The sequence below is a fragment of the Phasianus colchicus genome, chromosome 29, assembly GCF_987193195.1.
Source record: "Phasianus colchicus chromosome 29, bPhaCol1.hap1.1, whole genome shotgun sequence".
Classification (NCBI taxonomy): Eukaryota; Metazoa; Chordata; class Aves; order Galliformes; family Phasianidae; genus Phasianus; species Phasianus colchicus.
This window is the reverse complement of record NC_143464.1, coordinates 693,644-714,118: the sequence shown is the minus strand read 5'-3', so window position 1 is coordinate 714,118 and position 20,475 is coordinate 693,644. Positions and strand designations below refer to the sequence as shown.

General features: G+C 55.2%; 2 protein-coding genes across 12 annotated transcripts; both read left to right on the top strand.

The window, feature by feature from the left end:
* Positions 1-9: 9 nt before the first annotated feature.
* Positions 10-9,914, top strand: LOC149914433 (E3 ubiquitin-protein ligase PHF7-like). Of its 6 annotated transcripts, XM_090126580.1 has the most exons (9): positions 10-4,946; positions 5,267-5,358; positions 5,460-5,561; positions 5,820-5,944; positions 6,095-6,257; positions 6,349-6,455; positions 6,677-6,790; positions 6,941-7,059; positions 7,228-9,911. In XM_090126580.1, the coding sequence occupies exons 1-9, from the start codon at positions 4,895-4,897 to the stop codon at positions 7,836-7,838; spliced, it is 1,485 nt and encodes a 494-aa protein (XP_089982706.1). In that variant the 5' UTR covers positions 10-4,894; the 3' UTR covers positions 7,839-9,911. The 6 variants fall into 6 exon arrangements, with proteins under 6 accessions (XP_089982706.1, XP_089982705.1, XP_089982703.1 ...); XM_090126579.1 differs by having other exon boundaries at positions 10-5,358; positions 7,228-9,912; XM_090126577.1 differs by having other exon boundaries at positions 10-4,303; positions 6,095-6,790; positions 7,228-9,914.
* A 339-nt stretch (positions 9,915-10,253) lies between these two features.
* Positions 10,254-20,474, top strand: LOC149914432 (E3 ubiquitin-protein ligase PHF7-like). Of its 6 annotated transcripts, XM_090126568.1 has the most exons (9): positions 10,254-15,190; positions 15,511-15,602; positions 15,704-15,805; positions 16,064-16,188; positions 16,339-16,501; positions 16,593-16,699; positions 16,921-17,034; positions 17,185-17,303; positions 17,472-20,474. In XM_090126568.1, exons 1-9 carry the CDS (start codon positions 15,139-15,141, stop codon positions 18,080-18,082), a joined length of 1,485 nt encoding a protein of 494 aa, XP_089982694.1. In that variant the 5' UTR covers positions 10,254-15,138; the 3' UTR covers positions 18,083-20,474. The 6 variants fall into 6 exon arrangements, with proteins under 6 accessions (XP_089982694.1, XP_089982693.1, XP_089982691.1 ...); XM_090126567.1 differs by having other exon boundaries at positions 10,254-15,602; XM_090126565.1 differs by having other exon boundaries at positions 10,254-14,547; positions 16,339-17,034.
* Position 20,475: the final 1 nt, after the last annotated feature.

The following is a 20,475-nucleotide window of genomic DNA, read 5'->3' as shown; positions in this document are numbered from 1 at the left end:
GAGTTAGAAGGGACCTCTGAGGGCCATCTGGACCAATTCCCCTGCAGCGCACAGGGACACCACAGCTGGGTCAGGTCTCCAGGGACGCAGCACCCACCGCACCTCCGTGCAACCTGTGCCAGTGCCTCACCACCTCTCTGCAGAAGATTTTGTCCCTATATCCAACCTACATCTCCCCTCTTGGAACTTGCAACCATTTCCCTCTTGGAGCTGGAAACCATTTTGACACTTTGGTCAGTTTTGGAGCAGAAAATGAGATGAGATATAGAGATACAGATGACTCGATATTCTTCTTCCGGTTTGTTATAACCCCGCTGACCGGCTGCAAGCCCGCGCGCCGAGCAGCGCCGCCAGCTCCAACCACCACCAGCCCGCCGGGCCGGCAGCGCAGCGCCCTTAAAGCAACGAGACGCCCCTTCCGCTCTTCTCAGCACATGCGCAGTTCCACCAGGAGGACCCATTACCATAGAGTTGGAGGGCTGGCGGCACAGAGCAGTCAGAGCAAAGAGTCACTACTTCCGGGTTTCCGAAGGCATTAGTGCCTGGAGGATCTCTTCGTATTACCGCAGGGACGGGCGGTACAGAGCGGAGACAGCAGAGCGACGCGTCGTGCAGCTCCGGGACGGCTGTGTGGTGCTCTGCGGGACCGTGCGGGCCCCGGGGGGGCCCAGAGCGCCCAGAGTGCTCCCAGAGTTCGTCGGACTAAAACCCCTAAAACGCCCCTAAAACCGCCGCCGCGGCGGTCCCGACTGCAGTTCCGCGCTCCGGTCACGCGGTGGCAGCAGAGACCGAGAAAAGAGCGGCGCGGAGCGTGGGTACCGCCAATGGGACCGGAGTGAGCCTCGGGGAACGGGGCGGGGCTTGGCTCTTCTCGAGTGAAGGCGTTCATTCAAACTGCGTTCAGGCTCGTCTACCCCTGAGCTCTGCCAGAGTGGTTGGCATTTGTCATTACTGAGCGCACAAGAAGTTCGACTAAAGGTGGTGATACCCGGAAGGCAGAAGGATGAAGAAAAGCGTGGTGACATCGCTGGCACGTAGCCAGGCCCGTATCTGGAGAAGGGGGTTGTTCTGCCGGATGTGGATTGGGAATGGTTCTGTGCCACGTCCCCGAATTTGTCCTTCTTTGGCTCCGGTCGGGCCAGGAGCTGCTGCACGGTGCCACACACCGTGCGTATGCCGTAACCCCATGCTGCTCCCTGTGCATGGTGGTTGTGGAGGGCCGTGGTTGTGGGGGGGACCCGAGACCGCCTTCAGCCAGACGACCGACTCCTGGCTTCTCCACTGTACTTGGTACAACCTGTGTTTCTTCTGCACCTTTCACAAGCGTGTGACAGTACTGTGTTTGCTCTGATGCCTTCACAAGGCTGTTACAGCTGTGTCTCCTGTCTCCAGTTAGCTACAGGCCCATCTGTGAACCAGACAGAAAGAGGGCAAGAATTCACAGTGTTACAGTTCTGTATGGCGTTGTCACAGTCTGAGCCAAAAAGAAACATGTCACTTCCTTCACACGCCTACAAAGTATTGAGAGTGAGACATAAATGTGTGCATATACATGCATACAGAGCGTCTGATCCTTCACCGACTTTAATATAACTTCTTTTCACCAGCTGCATATTCATATAGGTTTTACCTTTATAAATGTCCATAATCCATAAATGCATCATGAAGCCCATGCAGACTGGGACGTGTTTGATCATTTTTCCAAATCATTTCACTGACCAGCTCTGCCACAAGCTCACATGGAGAGCAACGGTGCCCAAGCCCAGTGAAAAGTGTTGAAAAGCAACAAGGGGCTGGAGATGGAGAAGGGTGAAAGAAGAGCTCGGGTGATGTTTGCACAAAGAACAAGGCAACAGAAGGTGGAGATGAACAGCATCCTCGGGTCTTCAAGCTGTCAGGAGTTTCGAGATTCTTACACTCCCTTCTTAAAGAGAGAATGTGCAGCGGGGTTCATACCAGCTGACCAGAAAGATACCGAACCTATTTTCATCAGGAGGGGAAGAGAAGGGTTAGGATGAGCCTGGAGACTATCAACTAGTTGGTGTACCATCAAGTCCCGGGACAATTCTAGAAGCTATCACCAAAAAAAAATCTTTCTCAAAAGGTAAAATTTCCTAATGATTTTTAAAGTAGAAGTCATTCTAAGAGAAAATCAGATACAGTTGCACATACAGCACACAGTCCAAATGCACAAAAATTTCTGTGCAAACTGTGCAAAACAAAATGGTAACAATCTCCCGAATGCCTCAGAACAAAAACTGTACTGCCATGCTCTTGTGAAAAGTGCAGAACAAACATGTTGTGCATAAGCACAATGGAGAAGTCAGGAGTTTGTTGTCTTGGTCTTGCTTAAGGCGGTCTCGGTTCTACTCCCCCCCACCCCCCGCCCCGTTCCACCAACAACCACCGTGCAATGGGAGAAACATGACTGGTATGGCATGCGCACCAGATACTGGTATGGTATATGACACCAGATACACTCCACCCCATCTGGAAACTGCTCCAGAGCCAATTGGAAGGGCCCATCATATGGCATAAAAGGCATTGCCAACTCCACAGTAGGATTGTAACCCTGGACTTCGGGAGAGCAAAATTGGACCTCTGCAAGGGCCTGCATGGACTAGAGCTTTGGAAGGCAAGTAGGCCCAAGAGAGCTGCTTGACACTTAAACACCGCTTCCTCCAAGCTCAAGATGGATGCACCCCTTCCTGAGAGCAAGGAACCGGGGAAAAGTGGCAGGAGAACTGCTGGATAAGCAAGGAGCTCATGGATAAACTCAAAGGGAAGAGGAGCGTACACAGCACGTGGTAGAAGGGCCATTCCATTTCTACTTGGAAAGAATATATGAGCGTTGTCAAGGCCTGCAAGGATGCAATGAGGAGGGCTACAGCACCCTTGGGATTAAATCCGGCAAAGGCGGTCGAGGATAACAACAAAGGCTTTTGTAAGAATGTTGGTAGTAAAACTAAGACTAGAACAAATGTGGGTCTGCCACTGAATGAGGCGGGTGCCCTGGTAACAGGGGACGAAGAGAAGGCAGAGACACAGAATGCCTTCTTTGCGTCCGTCATTGCTACTAAGATTGCACCCCCAAAATCCCAGGCCCTGGCGGTAAGAGAGAGTCTGGGGAATTAAGGACTGCTCAGCCACCCCAGTGACATCGAGGCCCTCGAGGGTTCCCCACTGCCGGAGCACAGAAGACCGTCCAGGCAGCAAGGGAGAGCTCACACATGAAGCCCTTCCGCAGCGGGATGTCAGGTTGCGACTTCCCACACAGACCCGAGCACGCCGCGGCAGCCGGTCCCAACAGCGGCGGCCAGCCTGGGCACAGAGCTGAGGTGCTGCAAATCGGTGTCCAAATAGAACCTGGTGGGAGAGCACCTGGGAGGGTGGATCCCACATCCATCTGCCCACACCTATTTCTTCTACAGCTGTTTATGCTCTGCAGCCATTGTGCCTAACTACAACCTTTTTGCTGCTTTCCAGTCAGGTGCTAGATGTGATGGCAAAGCCTGGGGAGGTGTCTAAGCTCCAGAGGGAGTTATAATTACCCCATTGCTTCTTTCTGTTTCGCAGGCCCTGGAGGTAAGAGAGAGAGTCTGGGGAACTAAAAACTTCCTCTTGCTTGAGGAGGATCTGAACAGGGAGCGTGCAGGCAAAATCAGTGCTCACAAATTCATGGGCCCCGTTGGGTTGCACCCACGTGTGCTGAGAGAGCTGGTGGAGGTAATTGCTGAACTGCTCTCTATGATCTTTGAGAGGCCTTGGAGAACAGGAGAGCTGCCTGGACGCTGGGGGATAGCCAGCTTCGCACCAGTCATCTGAAAGGGCATGGCACCGATGAGTGGGCAGTGAGACAGACTGAGAACGGGCTGACGACCACAGAGATGATGAGGGGCCTGGAGCATCTTCCTCACGAGAAAAGGCTGAGAGACCTAGGACTCTTCAGTCTGGAGAAGAAACGCACGAGCGGGGGATCTCATAATTGTTTGGCCCACTGCGACGGGGCCCGCATCTGCTCCAAGGCATGAGAAAGGCCCTGCGCCAGCTCCCGACTTTGTGACAGCCCATGTAGTTCAACCAGAGAACCCAACTGTGCCAGTATCCGTAGCCCTTATTAAAAAGACCAAAATTAGGCTGTGAAAATCAGTTCCTTTAGTAAGAACGGAAATACATTGTAAGACGGGGATAGAAGAAGAGGATGAGAATGAAGCCGGGCCACGACAAGAACAGCAGGAGGAAGAGGCAGAACTCATAAAGGAGATGAGAACCATTTGTCTCCTGAGCACAAGTGAGCTGAGAGGTATGTGAAAAGACTTCAGCTGTCATGCAGGGGAGCACTCTGACACTGGGAGAATGGGGCGGGCCACAAGCCTGGACTTAGTGGGCAGCAAAGGCAGGCATCTGGGGTCCCTTTCACGGGAAGGGGGCATTGACAAAGCCCTTGGAAATGAGATACAAGCCTTCACCTTATGGAGGTGACTCTCTGTAAGGGCCGAGAGGGAAAGGAATCCCTTCAAAGAAGATCTGGTATGTTACCCAGGCAAGCGGTCCACCGTGGGGAAAGGTGTGCCTGAGGGAACCAGCTCTTCTGGAGGTGATGCGTAATATTGAAAAGAGAGGGGAGATACAGATCGGCTGTTGGGAGGCAATTGTGGATTCTGAGGGTGGGGACGCACTGGAACAGGTTGCCCAGGGCTGCCGCCATCTTGCTTGGGAGCCTGGGATGCATTCCGTCCTGGTTTGGTAACCGTGATGTCACAGTGGTGGCGGGGAGTGGCCATTGTGACCCGTGGGGTTGGGAGCAGAGCAAAGGCTGCCAGGCTCAGAGCGTGCGTCAGTGTGGCCTGGTGAGGTGCAGAGAGAGCAGGGACTCTCCAAGTGCTCACTGTCGATGCGCAACATGTCCAATAGGAAGCGGAAGGCCCCCGACTCCAGGGAGCGAGGTGAGAGCAAAGGATCCCTGCACGCAGCGCCCCGTCGCCAGGCAGAGGGGTGCTGGGGGTCTGCCAGCGGCTGAGAGGGAAGGAAGGGGCAGGCAGGGGCCCCCCAGCTGCCGCTGGGCACCGCTCCTCTGCTCCTCGGCAAGGGGCCCAGCCTGGGCTGTGGCTGCCCGCTGCCACCGTTGGGCCTGCAATGCCCCCTCCTCCAGCGTTGCCCCTCGGCCAGCATGGCAAGCAAAGAGCACGGCCCTGGGGACCGCCCTCAGGGACACCTGGCCCCGCAAGGTGCTCACTGCTGCTCGCCTTTGCTCTCTCCTCTCCAGTGTGCATGCTGTGTCGCCGGGCGGATGTCGACCCGAACATCTGCGGGCGCACCTTTGCCGAGAGTGACCTTTGCGTGCATGAGTTCTGCTTGGTGAGTTCCAACCCTCAAGGGCTCCTGCCAGCTCCCTGCCTGGGATGCTCCCTTCCTTTCTGTCCTAACGAGATCCTGCTCTGCTCTTTCCTCTCCCACAGCTTTTTGCCAACATAGTCTTTGAAGAAAGCGACCCCTGGGAGGAAACTCTGGGCCTCCCCGTTGGTACCATCAGATGCAGAATCAAGCAGGCGGACCAGAAGGTGAGGCCCTGAATGGAGCGGTGAGCTTTGTGCCAGGAGAGGCTCACACCAACTTAGTCTGCACCCAAAGAAAGCAATGGCAGCCCTTCCAGTGGGCTCCAGGGCAAAGTCCTGCCATAGCAGACGAGCCTTCTCTGCCAGGCGGCTCTGCAGAGTGGGATCCAGCAGCTTCCTCAGCCTGTGCCCTTCCCAGAGGTGTGGGGCCAGTCGTGGAGGCCCCGAGCCTGCTGCTGATCGGGGCTGCCCTGTTCTTTTCAGCAATGCTTTGTTTGTGGCGAGAGAGGAGCCGCCATCAGCTGCGCAGAGAGAGGCTGTGCACGCAGCTTCCACCTGCCCTGCGCCGTGGACGGCGAATGTGTCACCCAGTTCTTTGGGCAGCACAGGTAAGGGCTGTCAACAGCAGCCAAGCCAGGGAGGAACCTGCAGCGACAGCTCCCAGCAGCCTGCCAGAGCCGGGGCCTGGGGCTCCTGCCTGCTGCTCTGCCCTCCTCGCAGTGCTTCTCACCATGCCCATCCCTTGCATCTTCCCTCAGGTCCTTCTGCTGCAAGCACCGCCCGCGACAGGCAGCGGAGGCAGCTCCATCCCAAGGCACCGACTGCATCATCTGTCTGGAGCCCCTGGAGGACAGCACGTCCTACCAGACCCTGAGGTGCCCAGTGTGCAAGCACACCTGGTTCCACCGCAGCTGCGTCCAGGTAGGAGCCCTCCCCTCACCCTGTGGCCACGGCCAGTGCTCAGCAGCACCAGGCCCCGCTCACGCTCACGCTGCTTTTGCTTCTCATGCAGGGGCAGGCCATGAATGCCGGCACCATGTGCTTCCAGTGCCCCATTTGTCAAGACACGGAGCAATTCCGTGCAGAAATGTCCACTCTGGGGATCCAAATCCCAGTCAGGTTGGTGTCCTTCTCCCCATCAGCTCTGCAGATGGGAAGGCGCGAGTGCTGGGCCTGCCCAGGGACTGTCCTTGCAGGCCTGGCCCTTTGCTGTCTCACCAGCACAGGCCTCAGCTTCACAGAGAAGCTGGAAATGGGGTTGCCTTGGATGAACAGGGATACCCTGGATCACACATGGCAGGGAACCGGGGGCTCATCACATTCCCTCCCTTCTCCTGTAGGAGACCGTCTTGGTGGGATGATAACACCTACCCATCGCTTCTACAGAGGCACGGGCGCTGCGATGTCAGCAAGTGCCTTTACCCAGGAGGCAGGGAGCAGGAAGAGGCGGATGGGTGAGTTACCTCGGCAGCCCTCCGGGCTTCTGCAGGGGATCTCAGCCTCAGCACACGATGGGGAACCAGGGCTGAGCACCGCAGATGTGCCGGCCACTGCCTGGCTTGGCTCACTTTGTCCTCACAGCCACAATCCGTTTGCTTCCCCAGGCCCTGGCAGCTGCTCCTCTGCAGCTCCTGTGCTGCAGAAGGGACCCACCGACGATGCTCCTACCTGAGCAACAGAGTTAACAGCTGGGAGTGTGACAGCTGTGCTGGCATGGGCACCGGTAAGATGCAAACAGTTGTGGTTCCCTAGGCAGGGGCCGGGCAACGCCTGGCAGTGGGTGCTGCTCAGGGTGGCCCTGCCAGGCTCTCTCTGCCCCAGGAAGGAGGGCAGCCCGTTCCGACTCAAGCCTGCAGCTTCATCCCAATGACCTTCCTGCTTTCCTTTACAGCCTCCAGCAGCAACACGGAGCGTGCCGGACCCAGCACCAACATGGAGCACACCGGCCCCAGAACTTCCAGCCAAGGGGCTCTGGAGCCTCCCTGTGGCTCCCAGGGACCGGAGAACATCAGCTCCGGCCCCAGCAGCCAGGCAGCATCACATAGATCCCAGCTGCCTGAGAACAGCCACCTGCCCAGTGGGCCTGGGAGACAGCAGAGGGCAATCCGCCCACGCCTCCCTGAGGATCAGGAGGCATCTCTGCGGCGCCAAGGACACCGCGGAAGCGGCCGTGCAACAGCCCCACGCACCAACAGCATCTCCCGCAGGTCCACCCAACAGAGGGCATCGCGGCCCTCCAGCGATTCCCCAGTGGCTGCGCCCGGAAGGAGTCCCAGGCAGCAGGGGACGGGCCGGGCACGAAGCCGCTCCCCACTTCAAGATCGGGCCTCACGTTCCCAGAGCCGGCCCAGAAGAAGCCGTGGCAGCAGACAAAAGCCACGCCAAGCTGCACAGAGCAGCACGCTCTGCTCAGCCACCCCAGTGACATCGAGGCCTTCGAGGGGTTCCCCGCTGCCAGGACACAGAAGACCCTCCAGGCAGCAGGGGAGGGCCCACACATGAAGCCCTTCCGCAGCGGGATGTCGGGCTGCGACTTCCCACACAGACCCGAGCACGCCGCGGCAGCCGGTCCCAACAGCGGCGGCCAGCCTGGGCACAAAGCACAAAGCTGCTCCCCGGTCCATCTGCAGAACCACAATCCCCACAGCCAGACCCTCAGTCTGCACAGGAGCAGCCGTGTGCCAATGACACCTGCTCAACTTGGTCAACATCAGCCAAGACCACAAATCCCACGCTCATTTACATCAGCTTGTTCAACTTGGTCAACATCAGCCAAGACAATAAATCCCACATTCATCCACATCAGCTTCACTCTTCTTGTCTTTTCCTGGGGTGGGCAGAGTTCAGACCTCAACCACAGGGTTGTCTTCTCCCCAGCAGAATGGCTTAGGTTGGAGGGGCCCTTAAATATCATCCAGTTCTAACCCCCTTGCCGTGAGTAGGTTCGTGCACCACCAGATCAGGATGCCCAGGATCCCATCCAACCTGGCCTCAAATGACTCCAGCAGTGGGGCATCCAGAACCCCTCAGGGCGGAACTTCGCAAGTGCCTCGCCACTTGCTGAGTAAACAGTTTCTTTCTAACACCTCATCTCTCTCTATCCTCTTTTAGTTTAATGCCATTCCCCCTTGTCCTATTACTATCAGACCGCAAGAAAAAGTCAGTCCTCCTCCAGCTTGGCAGGAGCCTTAAAAGTACTAGAAGGCTGCAACGAGGTCTCCCCAAAGCCTTCTGTTTTGAAAGCTAAGTTAACCCAACTCCCTCAAACCTGCCCTCTTAGGTGAGGTGCTCCAGTCCTTGTCTCGTCTTTGTGGCCGTCCTCTGGACCCCCTCCCACCGCTCCACATCTCTCCTGTGCTTGGCACCCCAGGCTTGGGCGCAGTACTTCAGATGGGGCCTCGCAAGGGCACAGTAGAGAGGGACAATCACCGCCCTGCCCTGCTGGACACCTTTCTCAGGCCTTCCGGGCTCCAGGCACGCACTGCTGGCTCATCTCCAGCTTTTTGGCCATTATGACCCGTTATGTCCTTCTCCACAGGGCTTCTCTCTATGTGTTCTCCTCCCAGTCTCTACCCGCATCTGCGACTGCCTCAACCCAATTGCAACACCTTGCACTTGGCCTTGTTAAACCTCACAAGATGCTCACGTGCCTTCTATTTCACGTGTGTCCAGGTCCCTCTGGATAGCGTCTCTGCCTTCTATTGTGCCAACTGCACCCCTCAGCTTGGTGTCATCAGCTGAGGATACACTCAATCCCACTGTCTATGTCCTCGCTAAAAATGTTCAAGAGCACCAGTAAAACTGGTGGCATATTTGACCTTATTATTGATGCATATATAATGCATCAATGCCTCGTTTGATGTCAATGGTTGCAATTTTTCATGAGGTCTTAATGTGTTTGTTGTGATTGTTGATGAAATTTTACTCTTCCCATGCTTCATTCTTTGCAATTGTTCACAAGTGTGCTTACTGCCAAAAAGCGACGACGTGAATTAGGCTTGACTGCAAAGTGAGGAATATTTCTGTCTGTTAAAAGAGGTCTGACAGAAGTCCAGTCAGGAGACATGATTAGATTTTGGAGTCGAATATCTGATTGGAACTCTATGCATTCCATTTGGAAACGGGCAGGTAATGCATTTGTACCAATTAAAATGGTGTCACCAACATAAAGTGATGATTTTTTTGGAAAATTGAAATCGGTTTTCAAGTTCCTTTATCCAAAGAGAAAGCATGGCTGCACATTCTTTGCTGTTCAGAGCACTGTGTGGGGCCGGGGCTGGGCTGCACTGCTGGCTGTGCGGAGCTGTGCATTGGGTATACCTGCTCTGTGTCCCAGAGAGAGCTCCAACACACAAAATAAAGCAATACGGTGCCCAACTCTCTTGCAAAATGCTACTCTAGGATTCAGCATTCACCAAGAAAGAGTAAACCTAGCTTTTATAACGGCTCACACTAATTACCCAAAGACATCCTGTGAGACAGAAAGCACGAAGATTCATGGAGGCAACCAGCTTCTTTTGGGTGGCGTTTCAAGCACACAGCCGAGCCCGGGGCACAGCCCCAGGTGCCACTTTTCCATTTGTAATCCTACAGGAGTAAAGCACCTGCTGGGGCACAGAGTATCATCTGGACAGTTTACACTGACAGAAGTAAAAAATCATACTGGGGCAGAAAAAAAGAAAAAAAGAAGAAAAAAGAGAATAATTATATAAAAATATTTTTAACTGAAAACTTTTCACCCTGTAGTACGAGCTCATTTCAGGACTCACACCGTGGGAGTTTGGAAAAAAGAAAAAATCAAACATCCTGATTTGTGCTTTCAGTGCTATGGATTAAGAGCTGCAGAAACGCTTTCTCCACCACCATCCATCAACTGTGATACTGTGACAGAGAACCACAAACTCCTCAGAGTTAGAAGGGACCTCTGAGGGCCATCTGGACCAATTCCCCTGCAGCGCACAGGGACACCACAGCTGGGTCAGGTCTCCAGGGACGCAGCACCCACCGCACCTCCGTGCAACCTGTGCCAGTGCCTCACCACCTCTCTGCAGAAGATTTTGTCCCTATATCCAACCTACATCTCCCCTCTTGGAACTTGCAACCATTTCCCTCTTGGAGCTGGAAACCATTTTGACACTTTGGTCAGTTTTGGAGCAGAAAATGAGATGAGATATAGAGATACAGATGACTCGATATTCTTCTTCCGGTTTGTTATAACCCCGCTGACCGGCTGCAAGCCCGCGCGCCGAGCAGCGCCGCCAGCTCCAACCACCACCAGCCCGCCGGGCCGGCAGCGCAGCGCCCTTAAAGCAACGAGACGCCCCTTCCGCTCTTCTCAGCACATGCGCAGTTCCACCAGGAGGACCCATTACCATAGAGTTGGAGGGCTGGCGGCACAGAGCAGTCAGAGCAAAGAGTCACTACTTCCGGGTTTCCGAAGGCATTAGTGCCTGGAGGATCTCTTCGTATTACCGCAGGGACGGGCGGTACAGAGCGGAGACAGCAGAGCGACGCGTCGTGCAGCTCCGGGACGGCTGTGTGGTGCTCTGCGGGACCGTGCGGGCCCCGGGGGGGCCCAGAGCGCCCAGAGTGCTCCCAGAGTTCGTCGGACTAAAACCCCTAAAACGCCCCTAAAACCGCCGCCGCGGCGGTCCCGACTGCAGTTCCGCGCTCCGGTCACGCGGTGGCAGCAGAGACCGAGAAAAGAGCGGCGCGGAGCGTGGGTACCGCCAATGGGACCGGAGTGAGCCTCGGGGAACGGGGCGGGGCTTGGCTCTTCTCGAGTGAAGGCGTTCATTCAAACTGCGTTCAGGCTCGTCTACCCCTGAGCTCTGCCAGAGTGGTTGGCATTTGTCATTACTGAGCGCACAAGAAGTTCGACTAAAGGTGGTGATACCCGGAAGGCAGAAGGATGAAGAAAAGCGTGGTGACATCGCTGGCACGTAGCCAGGCCCGTATCTGGAGAAGGGGGTTGTTCTGCCGGATGTGGATTGGGAATGGTTCTGTGCCACGTCCCCGAATTTGTCCTTCTTTGGCTCCGGTCGGGCCAGGAGCTGCTGCACGGTGCCACACACCGTGCGTATGCCGTAACCCCATGCTGCTCCCTGTGCATGGTGGTTGTGGAGGGCCGTGGTTGTGGGGGGGACCCGAGACCGCCTTCAGCCAGACGACCGACTCCTGGCTTCTCCACTGTACTTGGTACAACCTGTGTTTCTTCTGCACCTTTCACAAGCGTGTGACAGTACTGTGTTTGCTCTGATGCCTTCACAAGGCTGTTACAGCTGTGTCTCCTGTCTCCAGTTAGCTACAGGCCCATCTGTGAACCAGACAGAAAGAGGGCAAGAATTCACAGTGTTACAGTTCTGTATGGCGTTGTCACAGTCTGAGCCAAAAAGAAACATGTCACTTCCTTCACACGCCTACAAAGTATTGAGAGTGAGACATAAATGTGTGCATATACATGCATACAGAGCGTCTGATCCTTCACCGACTTTAATATAACTTCTTTTCACCAGCTGCATATTCATATAGGTTTTACCTTTATAGATGTCCATAATCCATAAATGCATCATGAAGCCCATGCAGACTGGGACGTGTTTGATCATTTTTCCAAATCATTTCACTGACCAGCTCTGCCACAAGCTCACATGGAGAGCAACGGTGCCCAAGCCCAGTGAAAAGTGTTGAAAAGCAACAAGGGGCTGGAGATGGAGAAGGGTGAAAGAAGAGCTCGGGTGATGTTTGCACAAAGAACAAGGCAACAGAAGGTGGAGATGAACAGCATCCTCGGGTCTTCAAGCTGTCAGGAGTTTCGAGATTCTTACACTCCCTTCTTAAAGAGAGAATGTGCAGCGGGGTTCATACCAGCTGACCAGAAAGATACCGAACCTATTTTCATCAGGAGGGGAAGAGAAGGGTTAGGATGAGCCTGGAGACTATCAACTAGTTGGTGTACCATCAAGTCCCGGGACAATTCTAGAAGCTATCACCAAAAAAAAATCTTTCTCAAAAGGTAAAATTTCCTAATGATTTTTAAAGTAGAAGTCATTCTAAGAGAAAATCAGATACAGTTGCACATACAGCACACAGTCCAAATGCACAAAAATTTCTGTGCAAACTGTGCAAAACAAAATGGTAACAATCTCCCGAATGCCTCAGAACAAAAACTGTACTGCCATGCTCTTGTGAAAAGTGCAGAACAAACATGTTGTGCATAAGCACAATGGAGAAGTCAGGAGTTTGTTGTCTTGGTCTTGCTTAAGGCGGTCTCGGTTCTACTCCCCCCCACCCCCCGCCCCGTTCCACCAACAACCACCGTGCAATGGGAGAAACATGACTGGTATGGCATGCGCACCAGATACTGGTATGGTATATGACACCAGATACACTCCACCCCATCTGGAAACTGCTCCAGAGCCAATTGGAAGGGCCCATCATATGGCATAAAAGGCATTGCCAACTCCACAGTAGGATTGTAACCCTGGACTTCGGGAGAGCAAAATTGGACCTCTGCAAGGGCCTGCATGGACTAGAGCTTTGGAAGGCAAGTAGGCCCAAGAGAGCTGCTTGACACTTAAACACCGCTTCCTCCAAGCTCAAGATGGATGCACCCCTTCCTGAGAGCAAGGAACCGGGGAAAAGTGGCAGGAGAACTGCTGGATAAGCAAGGAGCTCATGGATAAACTCAAAGGGAAGAGGAGCGTACACAGCACGTGGTAGAAGGGCCATTCCATTTCTACTTGGAAAGAATATATGAGCGTTGTCAAGGCCTGCAAGGATGCAATGAGGAGGGCTACAGCACCCTTGGGATTAAATCCGGCAAAGGCGGTCGAGGATAACAACAAAGGCTTTTGTAAGAATGTTGGTAGTAAAACTAAGACTAGAACAAATGTGGGTCTGCCACTGAATGAGGCGGGTGCCCTGGTAACAGGGGACGAAGAGAAGGCAGAGACACAGAATGCCTTCTTTGCGTCCGTCATTGCTACTAAGATTGCACCCCCAAAATCCCAGGCCCTGGCGGTAAGAGAGAGTCTGGGGAATTAAGGACTGCTCAGCCACCCCAGTGACATCGAGGCCCTCGAGGGTTCCCCACTGCCGGAGCACAGAAGACCGTCCAGGCAGCAAGGGAGAGCTCACACATGAAGCCCTTCCGCAGCGGGATGTCAGGTTGCGACTTCCCACACAGACCCGAGCACGCCGCGGCAGCCGGTCCCAACAGCGGCGGCCAGCCTGGGCACAGAGCTGAGGTGCTGCAAATCGGTGTCCAAATAGAACCTGGTGGGAGAGCACCTGGGAGGGTGGATCCCACATCCATCTGCCCACACCTATTTCTTCTACAGCTGTTTATGCTCTGCAGCCATTGTGCCTAACTACAACCTTTTTGCTGCTTTCCAGTCAGGTGCTAGATGTGATGGCAAAGCCTGGGGAGGTGTCTAAGCTCCAGAGGGAGTTATAATTACCCCATTGTTTCTTTCTGTTTCGCAGGCCCTGGAGGTAAGAGAGAGAGTCTGGGGAACTAAAAACTTCCTCTTGCTTGAGGAGGATCTGAACAGGGAGCGTGCAGGCAAAATCAGTGCTCACAAATTCATGGGCCCCGTTGGGTTGCACCCACGTGTGCTGAGAGAGCTGGTGGAGGTAATTGCTGAACTGCTCTCTATGATCTTTGAGAGGCCTTGGAGAACAGGAGAGCTGCCTGGACGCTGGGGGATAGCCAGCTTCGCACCAGTCATCTGAAAGGGCATGGCACCGATGAGTGGGCAGTGAGACAGACTGAGAACGGGCTGACGACCACAGAGATGATGAGGGGCCTGGAGCATCTTCCTCACGAGAAAAGGCTGAGAGACCTAGGACTCTTCAGTCTGGAGAAGAAACGCACGAGCGGGGGATCTCATAATTGTTTGGCCCACTGCGACGGGGCCCGCATCTGCTCCAAGGCATGAGAAAGGCCCTGCGCCAGCTCCCGACTTTGTGACAGCCCATGTAGTTCAACCAGAGAACCCAACTGTGCCAGTATCCGTAGCCCTTATTAAAAAGACCAAAATTAGGCTGTGAAAATCAGTTCCTTTAGTAAGAACGGAAATACATTGTAAGACGGGGATAGAAGAAGAGGATGAGAATGAAGCCGGGCCACGACAAGAACAGCAGGAGGAAGAGGCAGAACTCATAAAGGAGATGAGAACCATTTGTCTCCTGAGCACAAGTGAGCTGAGAGGTATGTGAAAAGACTTCAGCTGTCATGCAGGGGAGCACTCTGACACTGGGAGAATGGGGCGGGCCACAAGCCTGGACTTAGTGGGCAGCAAAGGCAGGCATCTGGGGTCCCTTTCACGGGAAGGGGGCATTGACAAAGCCCTTGGAAATGAGATACAAGCCTTCACCTTATGGAGGTGACTCTCTGTAAGGGCCGAGAGGGAAAGGAATCCCTTCAAAGAAGATCTGGTATGTTACCCAGGCAAGCGGTCCACCGTGGGGAAAGGTGTGCCTGAGGGAACCAGCTCTTCTGGAGGTGATGCGTAATATTGAAAAGAGAGGGGAGATACAGATCGGCTGTTGGGAGGCAATTGTGGATTCTGAGGGTGGGGACGCACTGGAACAGGTTGCCCAGGGCTGCCGCCATCTTGCTTGGGAGCCTGGGATGCATTCCGTCCTGGTTTGGTAACCGTGATGTCACAGTGGTGGCGGGGAGTGGCCATTGTGACCCGTGGGGTTGGGAGCAGAGCAAAGGCTGCCAGGCTCAGAGCGTGCGTCAGTGTGGCCTGGTGAGGTGCAGAGAGAGCAGGGACTCTCCAAGTGCTCACTGTCGATGCGCAACATGTCCAATAGGAAGCGGAAGGCCCCCGACTCCAGGGAGCGAGGTGAGAGCAAAGGATCCCTGCACGCAGCGCCCCGTCGCCAGGCAGAGGGGTGCTGGGGGTCTGCCAGCGGCTGAGAGGGAAGGAAGGGGCAGGCAGGGGCCCCCCAGCTGCCGCTGGGCACCGCTCCTCTGCTCCTCGGCAAGGGGCCCAGCCTGGGCTGTGGCTGCCCGCTGCCACCGTTGGGCCTGCAATGCCCCCTCCTCCAGCGTTGCCCCTCGGCCAGCATGGCAAGCAAAGAGCACGGCCCTGGGGACCGCCCTCAGGGACACCTGGCCCCGCAAGGTGCTCACTGCTGCTCGCCTTTGCTCTCTCCTCTCCAGTGTGCATGCTGTGTCGCCGGGCGGATGTCGACCCGAACATCTGCGGGCGCACCTTTGCCGAGAGTGACCTTTGCGTGCATGAGTTCTGCTTGGTGAGTTCCAACCCTCAAGGGCTCCTGCCAGCTCCCTGCCTGGGATGCTCCCTTCCTTTCTGTCCTAACGAGATCCTGCTCTGCTCTTTCCTCTCCCACAGCTTTTTGCCAACATAGTCTTTGAAGAAAGCGACCCCTGGGAGGAAACTCTGGGCCTCCCCGTTGGTACCATCAGATGCAGAATCAAGCAGGCGGACCAGAAGGTGAGGCCCTGAATGGAGCGGTGAGCTTTGTGCCAGGAGAGGCTCACACCAACTTAGTCTGCACCCAAAGAAAGCAATGGCAGCCCTTCCAGTGGGCTCCAGGGCAAAGTCCTGCCATAGCAGACGAGCCTTCTCTGCCAGGCGGCTCTGCAGAGTGGGATCCAGCAGCTTCCTCAGCCTGTGCCCTTCCCAGAGGTGTGGGGCCAGTCGTGGAGGCCCCGAGCCTGCTGCTGATCGGGGCTGCCCTGTTCTTTTCAGCAATGCTTTGTTTGTGGCGAGAGAGGAGCCGCCATCAGCTGCGCAGAGAGAGGCTGTGCACGCAGCTTCCACCTGCCCTGCGCCGTGGACGGCGAATGTGTCACCCAGTTCTTTGGGCAGCACAGGTAAGGGCTGTCAACAGCAGCCAAGCCAGGGAGGAACCTGCAGCGACAGCTCCCAGCAGCCTGCCAGAGCCGGGGCCTGGGGCTCCTGCCTGCTGCTCTGCCCTCCTCGCAGTGCTTCTCACCATGCCCATCCCTTGCATCTTCCCTCAGGTCCTTCTGCTGCAAGCACCGCCCGCGACAGGCAGCGGAGGCAGCTCCATCCCAAGGCACCGACTGCATCATCTGTCTGGAGCCCCTGGAGGACAGCACGTCCTACCAGACCCTGAGGTGCCCAGTGTGCAAGCACACCTGGTTCCACCGCAGCTGCGTCCAGGTAGGAGCCCTCCCCTCACCCTGTGGCCACGGCCAGTGCTCAGCAGCACCAGGCCCCGCTCACGCTCACGCTGCTTTTGCTTCTCATGCAGGGGCAGGCCATGAATGCCGGCACCATGTGCTTCCAGTGCCCCATTTGTCAAGACACGGAGCAATTCCGTGCAGAAATGTCCACTCTGGGGATCCAAATCCCAGTCAGGTTGGTGTCCTTCTCCCCATCAGCTCTGCAGATGGGAAGGCGCGAGTGCTGGGCCTGCCCAGGGACTGTCCTTGCAGGCCTGGCCCTTTGCTGTCTCACCAGCACAGGCCTCAGCTTCACAGAGAAGCTGGAAATGGGGTTGCCTTGGATGAACAGGGATACCCTGGATCACACATGGCAGGGAACCGGGGGCTCATCACATTCCCTCCCTTCTCCTGTAGGAGACCGTCTTGGTGGGATGATAACACCTACCCATCGCTTCTACAGAGGCACGGGCGCTGCGATGTCAGCAAGTGCCTTTACCCAGGAGGCAGGGAGCAGGAAGAGGCGGATGGGTGAGTTACCTCGGCAGCCCTCCGGGCTTCTGCAGGGGATCTCAGCCTCAGCACACGATGGGGAACCAGGGCTGAGCACCGCAGATGTGCCGGCCACTGCCTGGCTTGGCTCACTTTGTCCTCACAGCCACAATCCGTTTGCTTCCCCAGGCCCTGGCAGCTGCTCCTCTGCAGCTCCTGTGCTGCAGAAGGGACCCACCGACGATGCTCCTACCTGAGCAACAGAGTTAACAGCTGGGAGTGTGACAGCTGTGCTGGCATGGGCACCGGTAAGATGCAAACAGTTGTGGTTCCCTAGGCAGGGGCCGGGCAACGCCTGGCAGTGGGTGCTGCTCAGGGTGGCCCTGCCAGGCTCTCTCTGCCCCAGGAAGGAGGGCAGCCCGTTCCGACTCAAGCCTGCAGCTTCATCCCAATGACCTTCCTGCTTTCCTTTACAGCCTCCAGCAGCAACACGGAGCGTGCCGGACCCAGCACCAACATGGAGCACACCGGCCCCAGAACTTCCAGCCAAGGGGCTCTGGAGCCTCCCTGTGGCTCCCAGGGACCGGAGAACATCAGCTCCGGCCCCAGCAGCCAGGCAGCATCACATAGATCCCAGCTGCCTGAGAACAGCCACCTGCCCAGTGGGCCTGGGAGACGGCAGAGGGCAATCCGCCCACGCCTCCCTGAGGATCAGGAGGCATCTCTGCGGCGCCAAGGACACCGCGGAAGCGGCCGTGCAACAGCCCCACGCACCAACAGCATCTCCCGCAGGTCCACCCAACAGAGGGCATCGCGGCCCTCCAGCGATTCCCCAGTGGCTGCGCCCGGAAGGAGTCCCAGGCAGCAGGGGACGGGCCGGGCACGAAGCCGCTCCCCACTTCAAGATCGGGCCTCACGTTCCCAGAGCCGGCCCAGAAGAAGCCGTGGCAGCAGACAAAAGCCACGCCAAGCTGCACAGAGCAGCACGCTCTGCTCAGCCACCCCAGTGACATCGAGGCCTTCGAGGGGTTCCCCGCTGCCAGGACACAGAAGACCCTCCAGGCAGCAGGGGAGGGCCCACACATGAAGCCCTTCCGCAGCGGGATGTCGGGCTGCGACTTCCCACACAGACCCGAGCACGCCGCGGCAGCCGGTCCCAACAGCGGCGGCCAGCCTGGGCACAAAGCACAAAGCTGCTCCCCGGTCCATCTGCAGAACCACAATCCCCACAGCCAGACCCTCAGTCTGCACAGGAGCAGCCGTGTGCCAATGACACCTGCTCAACTTGGTCAACATCAGCCAAGACCACAAATCCCACGCTCATTTACATCAGCTTGTTCAACTTGGTCAACATCAGCCAAGACAATAAATCCCACATTCATCCACATCAGCTTCACTCTTCTTGTCTTTTCCTGGGGTGGGCAGAGTTCAGACCTCAACCACAGGGTTGTCTTCTCCCCAGCAGAATGGCTTAGGTTGGAGGGGCCCTTAAATATCATCCAGTTCTAACCCCCTTGCCGTGAGTAGGTTCGTGCACCACCAGATCAGGATGCCCAGGATCCCATCCAACCTGGCCTCAAATGACTCCAGCAGTGGGGCATCCAGAACCCCTCAGGGCGGAACTTCGCAAGTGCCTCGCCACTTGCTGAGTAAACAGTTTCTTTCTAACACCTCATCTCTCTCTATCCTCTTTTAGTTTAATGCCATTCCCCCTTGTCCTATTACTATCAGACCGCAAGAAAAAGTCAGTCCTCCTCCAGCTTGGCAGGAGCCTTAAAAGTACTAGAAGGCTGCAACGAGGTCTCCCCAAAGCCTTCTGTTTTGAAAGCTAAGTTAACCCAACTCCCTCAAACCTGCCCTCTTAGGTGAGGTGCTCCAGTCCTTGTCTCGTCTTTGTGGCCGTCCTCTGGACCCCCTCCCACCGCTCCACATCTCTCCTGTGCTTGGCACCCCAGGCTTGGGCGCAGTACTTCAGATGGGGCCTCGCAAGGGCACAGTAGAGAGGGACAATCACCGCCCTGCCCTGCTGGACACCTTTCTCAGGCCTTCCGGGCTCCAGGCACGCACTGCTGGCTCATCTCCAGCTTTTTGGCCATTATGACCCGTTATGTCCTTCTCCACAGGGCTTCTCTCTATGTGTTCTCCTCCCAGTCTCTACCCGCATCTGCGACTGCCTCAACCCAATTGCAACACCTTGCACTTGGCCTTGTTAAACCTCACAAGATGCTCACGTGCCTTCTATTTCACGTGTGTCCAGGTCCCTCTGGATAGCGTCTCTGCCTTCTATTGTGCCAACTGCACCCCTCAGCTTGGTGTCATCAGCTGAGGATACACTCAATCCCACTGTCTATGTCCTCGCTAAAAATGTTCAAGAGCACCAGTAAAACTGGTGGCATATTTGACCTTATTATTGATGCATATATAATGCATCAATGCCTCGTTTGATGTCAATGGTTGCAATTTTTCATGAGGTCTTAATGTGTTTGTTGTGATTGTTGATGAAATTTTACTCTTCCCATGCTTCATTCTTTGCAATTGTTCACAAGTGTGCTTACTGCCAAAAAGCGACGACGTGAATTAGGCTTGACTGCAAAGTGAGGAATATTTCTGTCTGTTAAAAGAGGTCTGACAGAAGTCCAGTCAGGAGACATGATTAGATTTTGGAGTCGAATATCTGATTGGAACTCTATGCATTCCATTTGGAAACGGGCAGGTAATGCATTTGTACCAATTAAAATGGTGTCACCAACATAAAGTGATGATTTTTTTGGAAAATTGAAATCGGTTTTCAAGTTCCTTTATCCAAAGAGAAAGCATGGCTGCACATTCTTTGCTGTTCAGAGCACTGTGTGGGGCCGGGGCTGGGCTGCACTGCTGGCTGTGCGGAGCTGTGCATTGGGTATACCTGCTCTGTGTCCCAGAGAGAGCTCCAACACACAAAATAAAGCAATACGGTGCCCAACTCTCTTGCAAAATGCTACTCTAGGATTCAGCATTCACCAAGAAAGAGTAAACCTAGCTTTTATAACGGCTCACACTAATTACCCAAAGACATCCTGTGAGACAGAAAGCACGAAGATTCATGGAGGCAACCAGCTTCTTTTGGGTGGCGTTTCAAGCACACAGCCGAGCCCGGGGCACAGCCCCAGGTGCCCCTTTTCCATTTGTAATCCTACAGGAGTAAAGCACCTGCTGGGGCACAGAGTATCATCTGGACAGTTTACACTGACAGAAGTAAAAAATCATACTGGGGCAGAAAAAAAGAAAAAAAGAAGAAAAAAGAGAATAATTATATAAAAATATTTTTAACTGAAAACTTTTCACCCTGTAGTACGAGCTCATTTCAGGACTCACACCGTGGGAGTTTGGAAAAAAGAAAAAATCAAACATCCTGATTTGTGCTTTCAGTGCTATGGATTAAGAGCTGCAGAAACGCTTTCTCCACCACCATCCATCAACTGTGATACTGTGACAGAGAAC